General features: G+C 43.5%; 1 protein-coding gene across 2 annotated transcripts in view; it reads right to left on the reverse strand.

The window, feature by feature from the left end:
• LOC136675521 (syntaxin-1A) overlaps positions 1–14,463 on the reverse strand; it is an 86,101-nt gene that overhangs the window by 25,452 nt on the left and 46,186 nt on the right. For both annotated transcript variants that reach the window (XM_066652088.1, XM_066652087.1), the window contains exon 4: positions 1,991–2,065. In XM_066652088.1, the coding sequence (XP_066508185.1) occupies positions 1,991–2,065 (75 nt within the window). The remainder of the gene's footprint in view (positions 1–1,990; positions 2,066–14,463) is intronic.

The following is a 14,463-nucleotide window of genomic DNA, read 5'->3' on the forward strand; positions in this document are numbered from 1 at the left end:
AAGCTGGTACTTTTTAAACATTTAGTGAGAAAAACAAAAGACATAATGAAGAATAAAGATTACATATATATGTGTGTGTGTGTGTGTGTGTGTGTGGTTTGTCATATCAATAAAATGGTGCTTCTCCACTGCATGGAACCTACATGACTCTACTCAACACGGCTCTTTTGCTTTTCCAATGGCCAAATCTGGTCCCTGGAACCAGTTAGACTTTCAGTCTCAGCTCACTCTGGGTTCCTCTAGGTACTCTAGGTACTAAATGGTGATGTATAAACACTGCAGAGCGCTGATTGGCCAGAGCCATGTCAAACACCACAAGATGCAGAGCTCATTCAAATCCAGCTCAAATTTGCTGCTTGTAAAAACTCTTAAGTTACAGTAGCTTTGACATTTATTTTTATCGGACTCACAGCGGCAGTTCGTAACTTCATCTTGGAATTGATGAAACGATGAACATTTCCAGTGAAAGTCGAACGTGGAGCCGTGTTTAGCTCAAAAAAACTAAAATAAGACGCAAAGAGCTGGACCATGCAGTGGAAAAGCACCAAAACACATCATAGGACCTCGAGTGTCCAAATGTTTTGCAAACGACTGAGTAACATTCATCAATTTGTTCTGTTGGTGACCTCATCAGTAAACAAATGAGTGACCAGCTGCTGTGGAAAATGACAGCTGACACAGAAGTGTGTGTGTTTGTGTGTGTGTGTGTGTGTGTGTGAGAGAGAGAGAGAGAGAGAGAGAGAGAGAGAGAGAGAGAGAGAGAGAGAGAGAGAGAAGAGAGATCTGAATCAATGTTTTATTTCCAGCATGGTGTATTTAAACACGTGTAGCTGCTCCAGACTCTCATTTCATTTGTCCATACATTTCTATGAAGATTATACAATACTTCCACAATGTTGCACCTTAAAGGAGCTGGATTCAGAAAAAATAAGGGGTGTCTGCACACAGGACATAGAGTGTACTTCGCTTTCTACTTTATTAACTAAGGTGAAAAATGCTGTGCTCAAAAACAGAGCTGTGTTCTACCTGCTGGCTCTAATCCACTGCCCCTGGTGGCCTTTTATCTTCACCGCCCCCCCACCCCCTCCACACCGCTACTCTTTCATTATCTGGCCATGTGACACACCACACCACAGCTGCAGTCTATGGAGCCCATTGATTGGATTGTAAGGCACTGCCCATCTCCTTTCCCTACCCCGGGCTTTTCATCACTTGTTAGTTAAGCAAATATCCAAGTGACAATAGGAGCATGGACATTGATCAATAGCAGCAAGGAAGCATTTGATTGTGCTGGCGAAGGAGAGAGAGAGAGAGAGAGAGAGAGAGAGCGAGAGAGAGAGAGAGCAGCCTACTGTGCTCATTCAGACTACATGTTATGCACAAAATTGTTGCACCACCCTAAACACTCAGCTAAAGGTCATTGCAGATGGAAAAATGAAAAATAAGCATCACTTCCTCAGGCACATGTATTTGGGAATGCCACACAATATCAAAACCTAACTGGATATTAAACATCCCATGATCCCACTCGAAGGTCTGAGCAGCTCCTGTTATATTACCTCCAAGTGTGTGATGATTTTTCTTCATCTTTAAATCAAGATGGACATTTCTGCCTCAAAAGACCTGCAGCCGCCACCTTGCTATTCATCACACATCCATCTCTTCATGACTGGCTGAATTCTCAGTTTCATATGTGTCTCGTTTATGGCCCATTATTTCAATGTGTTTTATTGGGATATTAGTAGCTGGAGCTGTAAGCAGTTAGTGGGTGGAGCTGGGCACTTTTTACACACTCACAGTTAATGAGTTTTAATTAAGGTACTTGGAAATGACTGAAAGACTTGTGTGTTCCATATTTCCCTTATGTCCTGTTTTATATTTGTATTATTTTCAGGTATATGTCGATTTTAAGATTCATTGTCAGAATATCTAGAATATTCTTCACAAATCCACATGACTGTAGTTAGTCAGCTGAAGCAAGATAACTCACCCTTTAACTTGGAGCGCACTTTGTTGGCCAGCTTCTTAATGTCTGTCATCAGGTCCTCCAGCTCTGCTTTCGTCTCTGTACAGAGAGAGAGAGAGAGAGAGAGAGAGAGAGAGAGAGAGACAGACAGAGAGAGAGCGAGAGAAAGGAGAGAGAGAGACAGAGAGAGCGAGAGAGAGAAAGGAGAGAGAGAGAGAGAGAGAGAGAGAGAGAGACAGACAGAGAGAGAGAGAGAGAGAGAGAGAGAGAGAGACAGACAAACAGAGAGAGACAGACAGAGAGAGAGAAAGGAGAGAGAGAGAAAGAGAGACAGACAGAGAGGGAGAGAGAGGTACTGTAAGACTGATTGAAACATTGAAACTTAAACCAAGTACACGGTTTGACAGACTGCCTGTGAGTCTGTAGTCTTTGTATGTATGTGTGTGTGTGTGTGTGTGTGTGTGTGTGTGTGTACGAGAGAGAGGGAGAGAGGTATGAAGATTGTAGTTTCCATGAGAGCCGATAGGCCTCAGGGGTCACACAGTGACAGAGACACACACACACACACACACACAAACTTTGCATATTAAAAACAGCACAGAAATGTATCCTATTATTATAATTACATACTGTTGATTTTCGTTAATATACATTTGTATTTATTTTAAAAACCAATGCAACAAATAGGAAAAAAATATCAATGTTGTTGTTTAGTAATGTTCCCTCATGGCAGCAGTAAGTAGATGAACTGGAGCCTGGATCTTGGTGTTTCTCTGTATGTTTAATATGAACCATTCATATGTGTCTCCATATTGCATTGGACCAGTGGACATGCCAATGACCATCTGTCTATTTCCTCTCTCTCTCTCTCTCTCTCTCTCTCTCAAGCTCCTACACTCCTATACACACTGTGATGTTCACTAATTAACATTTAAAGTCATGGTACTTGGTAGATACTTTTGTTCGGACTCTAGCTGATGCACTGTGACTGATGTAGTGATGTGCAGTGTTGCCTTTGCCCCAATAGTTTCCTGTCATGTTGTGGAAGCCCCAAGCATTGGGCTGTTAAATCATCCAGTACCTTGTGGATAAGTTGGAGAAGTGTCTGTGATCCAGGTCTAAATCAACAAACACCAGCCTCTCACCTCACAAATGTTCTCACGGCTGAATGCCAACAAATTCTCAAAATCTCAAAAACCAGCAATGAAATTCAAAGTAAAGGTAATTTATTCCATAATTAACAATGTCATGGTCGTGTAATTAAATGTAAATAACAAAAGTTGACATTAGTAACTTGGTCAACAATATCGGCTCATTACGGCTAATTTCGGCTAATTTTTCTCTTCTTCCGCCTATTTTCTTGCTCACTGACTCTTTTTTTTCTCTTCTTCACAAAGGCCACGAGGTCACAAAGACAAAGAGCCTGCTCGAACAGAAGGAAACCCAACCGTTAATCAACTTTCAGACCACAGAGGGAGAGAAGGGGAGGGCTTATCCAGACTCTGAGTGAACGAGGGGCAGAGACAGAAATAGACCGAGACAGTCAAATAGAGATAGATCACCGAAGTGGAGAAATGGAAAGAGAGCGATAGCAAGGAGGCGTGGGTGATGTGGTAAAAATGTTTCATACGTTATAAACATCAAAGGCTTCAGAATAGATGTGTCTCTTGTGGAGCTGTTAAACATGACACTTACATTACACCATTTAAATGAATATTGATATTTAATACAACATTTTTCATACAATTGATTACAGAATACAGGAGTATTAATCATATAATGATATTAAAAAATAATATATAACTGCAGTATGTGCCGCACACAGCTCCAGGGGCCTGGAGGTTGTGGGTTCGATTCCCGCTCCGGGTGACTGTCTGTGAGGAGTGTGGTGTGTTCTCTCTGTGTCTGCGTGGGTTTCCTCCGGGTGACTGTCTGTGAGGAGTGTGGTGTGTTCTCTCTGTGTCTGCGTGGGTTTCCTCCGGGTGACTGTCTGTGAGGAGTGTGGTGTGTTCTCTCTGTGTCTGCGTGGGTTTCCTCCGGGTGACCAGTCTGTGAGGATTGGAACCCCCTCCAGGTTGTGTTCCTGCCTTGTGTCCAAGGATTCCAGGTAGGCTCTGGACCCACCGTGACCCTGAACTGGATAAGCACTTACAGATAATTAATGAATGAATGAATGAATATAACTGCAGTGGAGCAGTTGCATATGAATCTAACGTACACGAGTACGTAAAACTTGGGGATAATGTAAAGTGCACCAATAGCATTGGGCTGTAAAGTAGGACCCCTTGAGGTTTTGTTTGCTTTAAGGTCAAGTTCTGGATCACAAACTCCACTCCAACTCATTTCAAAAGTACTAAACTCTGCTCCACCCCTCCAGAGAATGCAGCTCCACTGATCCACAGTTCAATGCTTGGGGGCCTTAAATCCCTCCAGCCCATGTTTTGCTTTGGACATAGAGACTTTTGGCTCAAAACATCACAAATAAACACCTGGGTCCTTTGGATATATCCTTAGAGAAGAATATAATGATGATAACAATATCATGTAATTCTCCTGACAGCAGGTCTCTTTCACTCTTCACAAACCGGGCTGATCATGCACTACTATGGAGTGCACAGTAAAATGCTGTGGAAAATGCAGTCCTGTGAATAGGGTCAGAGAAAGTGCTGATCTAGAGATGTCCCTCCTTTCATAGCTAAATGAATAGTATTGTCTAGAAAGGTGATCATGGCGCTGCAGCTGCTGAACCGACACAGTGACATGGTGGAAGTTTCCACACCAGTGATATGCTCCATAGAAATCACACTTAAAGGCAAAACACCAATGGCCTTTAGCCCCGCCTCCCTGCTCATTCAACATTCCGGGTTGTCCTAACAGGCCTGTCGCTGTGATGTCATAGAGGACGTGGCAGTTACAGATACATCCAATAATTGCAGACGGGGCAATTGTGAACACATCCGATGACTGCAGAGTGCTGATAAGTTAGTTGTCGATACTTCCAATGACTGCAGATGAGGCACTTACAGATACAGCCAATGAGTGCAGACTGCAGACGAGGTGATATCAAATATGTCCAATGACTACAGATTGCAGATGGGGTAGTATCAAATATGTGCAATGACTGCAGACGGGGCTGGTTTAACTATAACATTGACATTAGACTGTACAATACGAAATACAAAAAAATAAGTGCCACCTAGAGGTGGTAGATGAGAATTTCAAAGCACTAGTTTCTATGCAATTCTGCACTGTCACTGTAAGCTAACTGCATCAGATTGCATTTGGTGGACAATTGTTGATACGCCCACAACTTGACACATGAAACTCATGCCTGGCACCAACTGACACTCTCAGAAACAAGCTCTTTAAGATGCAGATATTTTTGTTTCACCCAATCTGTTCAGTTGTAAACAACACCACCGCTAGCTTTAACTCTGTAACCTGCAAAGCACTGTATACATCTGCAATAATTCCTCATGCTAATGTTAATTACATAACTGCCTGGAAATAATACACTATCAATATATATTCATAAATGCATAGATGTCCCTATAGTACACTTACCAAGCCCTGACAAATAGAAAGGGATGCTCAGGAGCACATGGATCTTGGGTGGGTCAGTGAAACTGCATTCCCTGGAGTGAAGGAGCTGCATACAACACTTTTGGGATGAGTTTGGATGGAGTTTGTAACCAAGAACTAATCACCCATTCCTCAGTACCTGACCTCACTCAATGTCTAGTGGCTGAATGCCATCAAATCCACAGGGAAACGTTCCAGTATCTTGCGTAAGGTTTTCCCACTAGAATCTGATACTACAGAAAATGGGTGACACATAGCTAAAAACTTAATTAATACCCTTCATTTCAGAAGAATGTATGGAAGAGCCGGTGTCCACAAACATTTGGCCACAGACTGTACATCTGATACAGTTTCACATATCTTACATGAATGATTTTTTGTTGTTTATTCCAACTAATACTCCAAATAAGCCACTAACATATACCAACAACAATGGACAACATATTGGACGACAAAAAATATGGAGCTCTTCCATCTGGTTCCCTGGAAACTGTATAAACAGAATGGCTGATGGGTAACGTAGTTCAACAGAGCTCAGTGCTGCTGAGTGGTCAAAGAGCTATGGACTTTGGACTTGAAATCCCATAAGCCCCTTGGAGAAAGGTCTCAGCTGCCACAGCTGCAGTGTGACGGTGTGATATAATTGGAGTGTGTGTGCGTGTGTGTGTGGTTTTGAATGCCAGCTGACATTTCTGACAGTCGCTGTCAGTGTAGATGAGGCTGTGCTCATGAGAAGGAAACCACCATCACACTGTTCAGCATCTGCAGCACACTCTGGGCCCTATATGCTACACCTACTCAGATTCAGATTGGAGTTTGGAGGTGGCAGAATTTAGTGGGTGGAGCTGATTGTTTGTAGTGTGTTATTTAGTTATTTAGTGGGTGGAGCTGGGTTTAGGTTGTGCGCATATATTAGGCAGAAGTGCATGTTGTTAGTAGGGGGAGCTCTGTACAGTGGGTAGGTCAAGCAAAAACCCATGTGGTGGGGAGCCCAAGAGTTTAGTCCGTGTGCAGCAGCAGGCCAGCTGTTAAAGTACCACAAACAGGCTTGATTCCTGATAACCTGGGATTACACAGCTGAGCTCTAAAAAATAAACTCATGTAGCTTTTTTCTGGTTCCCTGTCGCTCTTTCATTTTTATTCCAGCATCTGAACATCTACAGCTTCTCCACAGGGAGCGATAAACAGACCCTCCAAAGACGACCCACAGAGGGTCCTGATGAAATATGGATGAGTCTTCGCAGGAGAGTGGCGGGGACCTAGACTTTGAAGAGTTAAATCACATGTCCAACTGGAAACACACACACACACACACACACAGGAGGAGAGCAACGTAGAAAGCATGGTATAAAGTATAAGCCTTTATTGAATTCTTTATTGAAGAAATCACTCCTATGCTTTAAAGCAAAGCAATATATATATATATATACCAGTCCCGAATATATATGAGTGAGAGTAGAATATATATATATATATATATTCGGGACTGGTCTCACTAAAACAGCAATAGCTTGGTTTTGATCCTATCTCACAGACAGGCAACAAAATCGTCACACTTGGTAGTTTCCAATCAAATTCTTCTACTCTCGCTCATGGTGTCCCCCAGGGTTCAGTTCTTGGCCCCCTTCTATTCATAATCTACTTACTCCCACTTGGTGACATTATCCGACATCATGGTCTTCAGTTTCACTGTTATGGCTCTGCATTTCCTACAACTAAACAGCAAAATATCTGAAGTCATTCCCCTTCCACTCTCAAGACACTTGGCAAATCTACTCTATCTATCCCGGGTTTCATCACATCCTCTGCGAATAAGGTCCATAACCTCGGTATTATCATGGACTCTACACTTTCTCTTGAGGCCCACATTAATAACATCACCAAAATAGCCTTTTTTCAGCTTAAAAATATTGCAACACTGTGTCCTTTTCTCCCTGACTCTGTGGCTGAAACTAATTCATGCTTTTATTACATCTAGGCTGGATTACTGCAACGCAATACTAGTTAGGCTAGTGTCCCTGCTAATTTGCTCAAAAAGCTTCAATACATGCAGAATTCAGCAGCAAGAGTTCTCACTCACACCAGATCATGGGAAAAGACCTCCACTGGCTTCCAGTTCATTACAGAATACAATACAAAGTCCTAATCTTAGATTTTAAATCTTTACATGGTCTGGCTCCTGACTGCCTCTCTTCTCTGTCGTCCAGACACACTCCTTCACGCTCACTTCGGTCGGCTGACGCTCACTTGCTCTCTGTTCCTCCTGCTAAACTACGCAGGTGTGGGGACAGAGCTTTTATGAGGACAGTGTTGCAGGCTCAAAGTTACGGAACCCTTGCATCTTCGTCTCTGTCTGTCATTTTCCACCTTTAAAAAGAATTTATCGGTTAAACAGTCTGGCCCACTGTCACTGCATGACAAGTGCCTGCTAATTAAAATAATATGTGGGTCTGGCCATTTTGAAACAACACATGAGAATCTACACACACACACACACACACACGCCAAGCTCTCTGTTGATCTCAAACAGTGTTACACATAAATCGCTCCTTTGTCTCAGCCTCAGAGACACTGATCATCAGGTTACAACAACACACTCCACTGGCAAAATGGCCACCTAAATAAATAAACACTACACCATCATTAACCAATCATTATTGCCATGGTGCCTCAGTGGTTAGAAATGTCATCAAAACAATATTTAATCACTTCTCTCTCTCTTGTGTGTGTGTGTGTGTGTGTGTGTGTGTGTGTGTGTGTGTGTATGAACTTATTGACGTGTAGTTTAAGAGGGATACATGTGTGTGGGCGAATGTGTGTGTTTTTGTCGATAGGTAGTGGAAGAGGAATGCTTTTCTGTGTGTGTTTGAATTTATCGATGTAGTGGAAGAGGAATGAATTTGTGTGTGTGTGTGTGTGTGTGTGTGTGTGAGAGAGAACTGTTGTAATGTAATGTATAATCTCAGTGTCTCTTGCCTGATTACATTTAGTGTAATTGCCTTCAATTAAACATTAATGAGAATCAAACTCCTTGCTGTTTGGATGGTGAATCAAATATGAAACAAACCTACGGCAACAAACAAACAGCCGATTTCACAGCCTGCTTTAACTGAGGTGTAACTTTGTAATTAATACGGATCGCTATGATCCCATGTGCCAATTGCTTTATATGAATTTGTGGCTTGTACACACACACACACACACACACACACACACACCCCAACAGCGCATACACAGGGGCATAAATCACTCTCTAATGACCTAGAAAGCCCTGAGAGCACTGCACTACTGTTTTATAGTAAATAATAGCAGAATCTCGAGTGTGTTATAATATTACCTTCCCTGCTTCTCTTCTTGTCCTCGGACTTGGACAGATTTGGCAAAACCTAAAACTCATGCTCCTGCAGCTTAAACAAGATGCCAAATGCCAAAATACATTTTGAGGAATAGCTGGCGCAGCTGTGTGTATGTGTGTGTGTTTGTGTGAGGAACAGGGCCACAGGTGTGTGTAAGGAATAAAGGTTTGGTCATTCCCGCACAATAGCAGCATGATCTTCACCCGTATCGAGCGCACACCGTGAAAGATGGACACCATGGAAAGCCAGACACGGCAGAAATGAAGACGTTAAACCAGCGCTTATGGCTGGGAGCTGTTTTCTATGCTAATGGTTTCCCCCCGTGAGCTCATAGGGACAGCAAACACTTAAACCTCTCCCACAGACAAGCTCAAGCCCCCCCACCTTCTTCTCTTCTTCTGCCAACTCGAGTAAAATGGCCTCGGATAAAGGAGGCCAAGCAGAGTCACGAGCCAGGGTGAGACTTTGTCATTTCGCTGCCCATTATACGGAACGTCCACTGAACTGCCTTCAGGGTCTGACACGCAGTTGAGAAGAGGGAGCGTCATTCTCAGTAAATGTCTCCTCATGGGCCGTTCAGTCCAGTTTCAATGGTCTGAGACGTCAGGGGAATAATCAGAGAAATTAAGGATAGCAAACCAGGCTCGTGGAGCATTTGATGGCATTGAGCCATGAGCACTTTATTGTGATCAGACACTGAAGTAGGAATATTCACTTTGGATCCCAAGCACTACAGGATGGTACTGAGTCAATCAGAGCCAGACCGTCCTATATGCACAGTACTTTGCACAAAGCCTTGCAAATTAATGAAGACCCCCTTCTCCCCCTTGAACCAAGAAACAGAGAGTGAGTGTCTCATATTAATCAAAAGATGATGCAAAACTATTCTTCTGGACATTAGAATCTGACAAAAGACTCCACAAGTGTGAACGGTTTTTGTTATACCTTAAACAGTGAAGCCATTACAGGTGCCTGGATGAAACTGCTGCACCATTTAAGGTGACACAAGTTGGAGAATAAACACCTAAGCTGGCTTCTTTTTTCTTCAATCCCACCTTAAATGCTACAGCTATTATAGAATTAGCATTAGCTCCTTGTTCAGCAGCTGCTTATTTGATTTTTCTGTTCCACCTTAAATAGTGGAGTTCAATTCAAGTGATACAACTTGGTTTCTTATCCTTATAGTTATTCCACCTTAAATTCTACATCTGCACTGCCGTGTGTTCATATTCGTTGGAAACTCAAACACAAAATGAAGAACTGGCGCTTTAAAAACAGCGACCTCTGTTAGGACCAGTCTACAGACGATATATGGATGTGATGGTGATTATACTCCTCTATCATGCTATAACAAGGTTGTGGTTATGCAGGTTCTCAACGTTAAGTTGTAGCCTAGTTTAGTTACATCTGGATTTAAGATGGAATGTAACTGATACTAAAGAATGAACTGATTGGAATTGGGGCGGCACGGTGGAGCAGCAGGTAGTGTCCCAGTCACACAGCTCCAGGGACCTGGAGGTTGTGGGTTCGATTTCCGCTCCGGGTGACTGTCTGTGAGGAGCGTGGTGTGTTCTCCCTGTGTCTGCGTGGGTTTCCTCCGGGTGACTGTCTGTGAGGAGCGTGGTGTGTTCTCTCTGTGTCTGCGTGGGTTTCCTCCGGGTGACTGTCTGTGAGGAGCGTGGTGTGTTCTCTCTGTGTCTGCGTGGGTTTCCTCCGGGTGACTGTCTGTGAGGAGTGTGGTGTGTTCTCCCTGTGTCTGCGTGGGTTTCCTCCGGATGACTGTCTGTGGGGAGTGTGGTGTGTTCTCCCTGTGTCTGCGTGTGTTTCCTCCGGGTGACTGTCTGTGAGGAGTGTGGTGTGTTCTCCCTGTGTCTGCGTGGGTTTCCTCCGGGTGACTGTCTGTGAGGAGTGTGGTGTGTTCTCCCTGTATCTGCGTGGGTTTCCTCAATGAAACCACGAACACCAAATGTCAGTTGGATTTAAAAAAATACTCCCAGCTTGTGTGAACGCAGATTAAAACAGATACAAGAGAGGGGATATTTTTGGCCTTGTGTGATTTCTGCTCTGGTGCTTTAACTGTGTGAAACCTGCCAGAAACATCCTTGGGAACATGATTAAAAATTCTGTGCTAATTAATGGCATATGTATATACATTTGCTGATGAAAAAAAATCAACAAAACACAACAGCGACAGCAACTGTGACAAAAGATATTGTAAAAAATAGAGATACACGAGAGGGAGTGTGAGGGGAAGCTGAGAGGTGGACGGCCTTGTATCAGTGGGCTGCTGATAAAATATGCAAATGCAGATGGAAATCCACGTCAGCCGGCCCAGAATTATTTACTATGGATTTCTCTTTTACCGACTTTACTCCCATCCATCATTAAAATGAAAACGTGCAATTATTTGTCACTGTACAACAAAATGTGTCTTCACAAATGTGTGCAGGGATGGGTTTGGTGCCTTGCTCAAGGGCACCTCAGTCGTTGATGGAAGGAAGACGACAGTGTTGTTTCTTAATTCCCAGTGCCCCCAATTTTCCTGCCATTCGTGGGAAATGAACCAATGACCTTTCAGTCCTAAGCCTTCTTCTCTATGTTTTATTATAAAGACAATTATATTATAAAGAAAATGCCACTAGTGGGCTTGGCTGGCCAAAATAGTGAAGTTTGCCCCTCTCCCTTAGACCTGTACTAGAGCTATCTATCTCTCTCTCTTCAAATACTCCTTGGATGTGTGGCCGACAAAAATCTCCATCAAAAGCTGAACGTGCAACAAGGAAAACTGTGAGAACGTGGCGTGGAGCTGTGTTCAGCCCAAACAAGTGTGCTATCCCTCTTCCTTCTTCCCCATTCAGGAGCTTTCCCTCTCATTAACCATTTCCTAGAGCTCAGCCCCCCTTAGGAGGAGGCTATGGGGAAGGAACCGATGTAGAAGGCGGGGCTAGGGTAGTAGGAGAGAGCTGGGAGAGATATAATAAGATGGAGAGCTCCCCTATCCCCCATCCCGGAGCTCTCCCTCTTATTATATCTTTCCCAGCTCTCTCCTACTGCCCTAGCCCCCCCTCCTACATCGGTTCCTTCTCCCTAGCCTCCTCCTAAGGCTTAGCCTGCCCTTTTGGCATCTCCAGACAAAGGTGAGGTGGTAATTTGTCATCGAAATATCATGGCAGGATCACATTTACATATGTTAACAAGCCCTCCCAAAAGGTGCCAACATCAAAGCCTCAACATGAGCGCCCGCAAAGTAATCAGATTCATTTAATGTTCTTCTAAACTTTGGTGGGGGAAGAATGATCAGGAAATTTGCATTAACAAAGGGAACGGTTGATGTAAGCTTGCCAGGAAATACGTAATCAGACCTGAGATATAGCACTGCTGCAGGTTTATGGGCCTCCGATTTGCATTTCAAAAGGATGGATGAGGTTGAAAGTATTTAAGGGGTTAAAACCAACCTCTTTTGGCCAGGAAGTGGCCTCCATTAAAAAATTGGCTAAATACTACTGACAGAAACACCAGAAAACAATAGATAGAACAATGTGTTTGCATTTACAGATCTGCCGTAATGCTAGGCCTCATTATTTCATCTCTGTGTATTACATGGCATCATTTCGGCATCTTTCCAAATGTATGATGTAACGGCATACAAGAAAACATAGTTCCAGCAAAAGGAGGAAGTAATCTAAGCACTTCCCCGCCGTGTGATTATAGGCCGCAATTGAGAAAGGAAGAAAGAGAATAGGTAATTGGAAAAATCTCACAAAGGAAATTTAGCTTGGCTTAAGCTAATTAGCTGCTAACTAAAAATTAATGACGTATGAGGAGGGGAGTTATTTCACACACCCAGAGGAATGGGATTTTAATGTAGCGCCACGTGAGTTCCATGCCATAATATTGGTCTTTGAAATGAGGTGGGAGACGAGGGACACGGTGTAGCAAGTTGCTTTATTATGATCCATGGAGGTGATACTGAGGCAGGGGGATTTAAAAACACAGAAAGAAAATGCTAAACAAGGCAATATAGGACAGAAACAGGGACACAGTCTTGGAACTCGGTTGTGTAAAACAGATGCTGTGTCCCGAAGAGCTCCCTAGTTCAGTAAATAGCATGCTATCCAAGGAAACAGCCATTTTCTAGGGCGTCCTATTGTTCAAACTGTTCCAGGACATTGGGCTTTTCTTGCAAAGCAGGTTCCCACAGTTCAGAGTAAAAACCAGAGAGCATCTACATCCAGATCCACTGACGCTAAACAGGTCTGGCCTGGGTCAGTACTTGAATGGGAGACCTCCTCCTAGGAAAGGCATGGACCAATCACAGACCAGACATTTCAGGTGCAAGCACCCTAGGGCCACAGAACGTTAAGCCTCATATAAACTCATGTATCCTCCATTAGAAGCCACTTCGGCGGATGTTTCTGAGCCTTTGTTGTATCCTCTGGTATTTGGACAGATGGCACCACCAAAGCTGTTTTCAGTCCACGGAAGAGAGGATTAAAATTGTTGGGGAATATGCGTAAACTTGAGGGTATCTGGATGCAGCCACAATGATGGTGTTCCTCATAGGACTCAGTAAAATTGCCTGATTTAATTGTGGACATTATTCAGTATTTCATAATCTCTGATTTAAATGTGTTTTCAGGAATGAGAAAACATAACACGGCATGTATTGATGCCACTGTCCTGTTTGTGTGTGTGTGTGTGTGTGTGAGATAACTCCATCATGTTTTAGATAAAGGCTTCCTACCGGCTGCTGAAGCAGGTTAATCAGACCACACATAAGTGGAGAACATTGGAGCAGAAAAGGGTTTGAACAGAGTACACAGTAACACCATGGCTGCTCCACTGACACAACGTGAGTGTGAGAGGTGTGTGTAGGGTGGTGTGTGATAAACAGGCCTAGGAGTGGCTGTGTGTACACTCTCCTTGTGTGAGATGAACAGCAGGGAGTAATCGCAACCCTAGTTGTCCATTACATATGTGGAAGCTGGATAGGAAATATATATACAACAGTTTGGGTGTAGAGTGAATGCCAAATGAAACAGAGCCAAGAGGACAGTGTCCAGACCCCAGCTTTTAAAGCAAATCCATACCGAGCTCGTCCTGGGGGCTTTTCCTGGATGGCTGTGTGTAGGCTAGTACGGAATCCCAGCCCGAAGGCATGCCACAGATCCAGGAGTTGGCAGACAGATGCGATCTGAGAGCTATCAAAACAAGCATGTCCGCACCTACTCAGGAGCCATCCGTCTTCATCAGCTTTGCTCAGAGAGAACATTTGCTCTCCCTGAGCTGGCAGACGGGAGGTGATAGATTATCTGAGGACAAGCGTGGGGAAAGACAGCTGTAATGTCAAGATCTGGCAAAGAGACAAAAAAAAAAATAAACAGTCTGGACTGTCCATGGATGTATTGTCTGCCGACACTTCGTTATTAAACACTCACTACACGTCCAACGTTTGTGGGCAGTCCTTTTAATATAGTGATTTATAATAAAACAGTTCTCATAGAATTGGAGGCTCTGGAGCAACCACATCTGACCCAAAGCTAGGCGCCAGCCAGAGGG

This window comes from Hoplias malabaricus, chromosome X1 (genome assembly GCF_029633855.1).
Source record: "Hoplias malabaricus isolate fHopMal1 chromosome X1, fHopMal1.hap1, whole genome shotgun sequence".
In the NCBI taxonomy this organism is placed as follows: domain Eukaryota; kingdom Metazoa; phylum Chordata; class Actinopteri; order Characiformes; family Erythrinidae; genus Hoplias; species Hoplias malabaricus.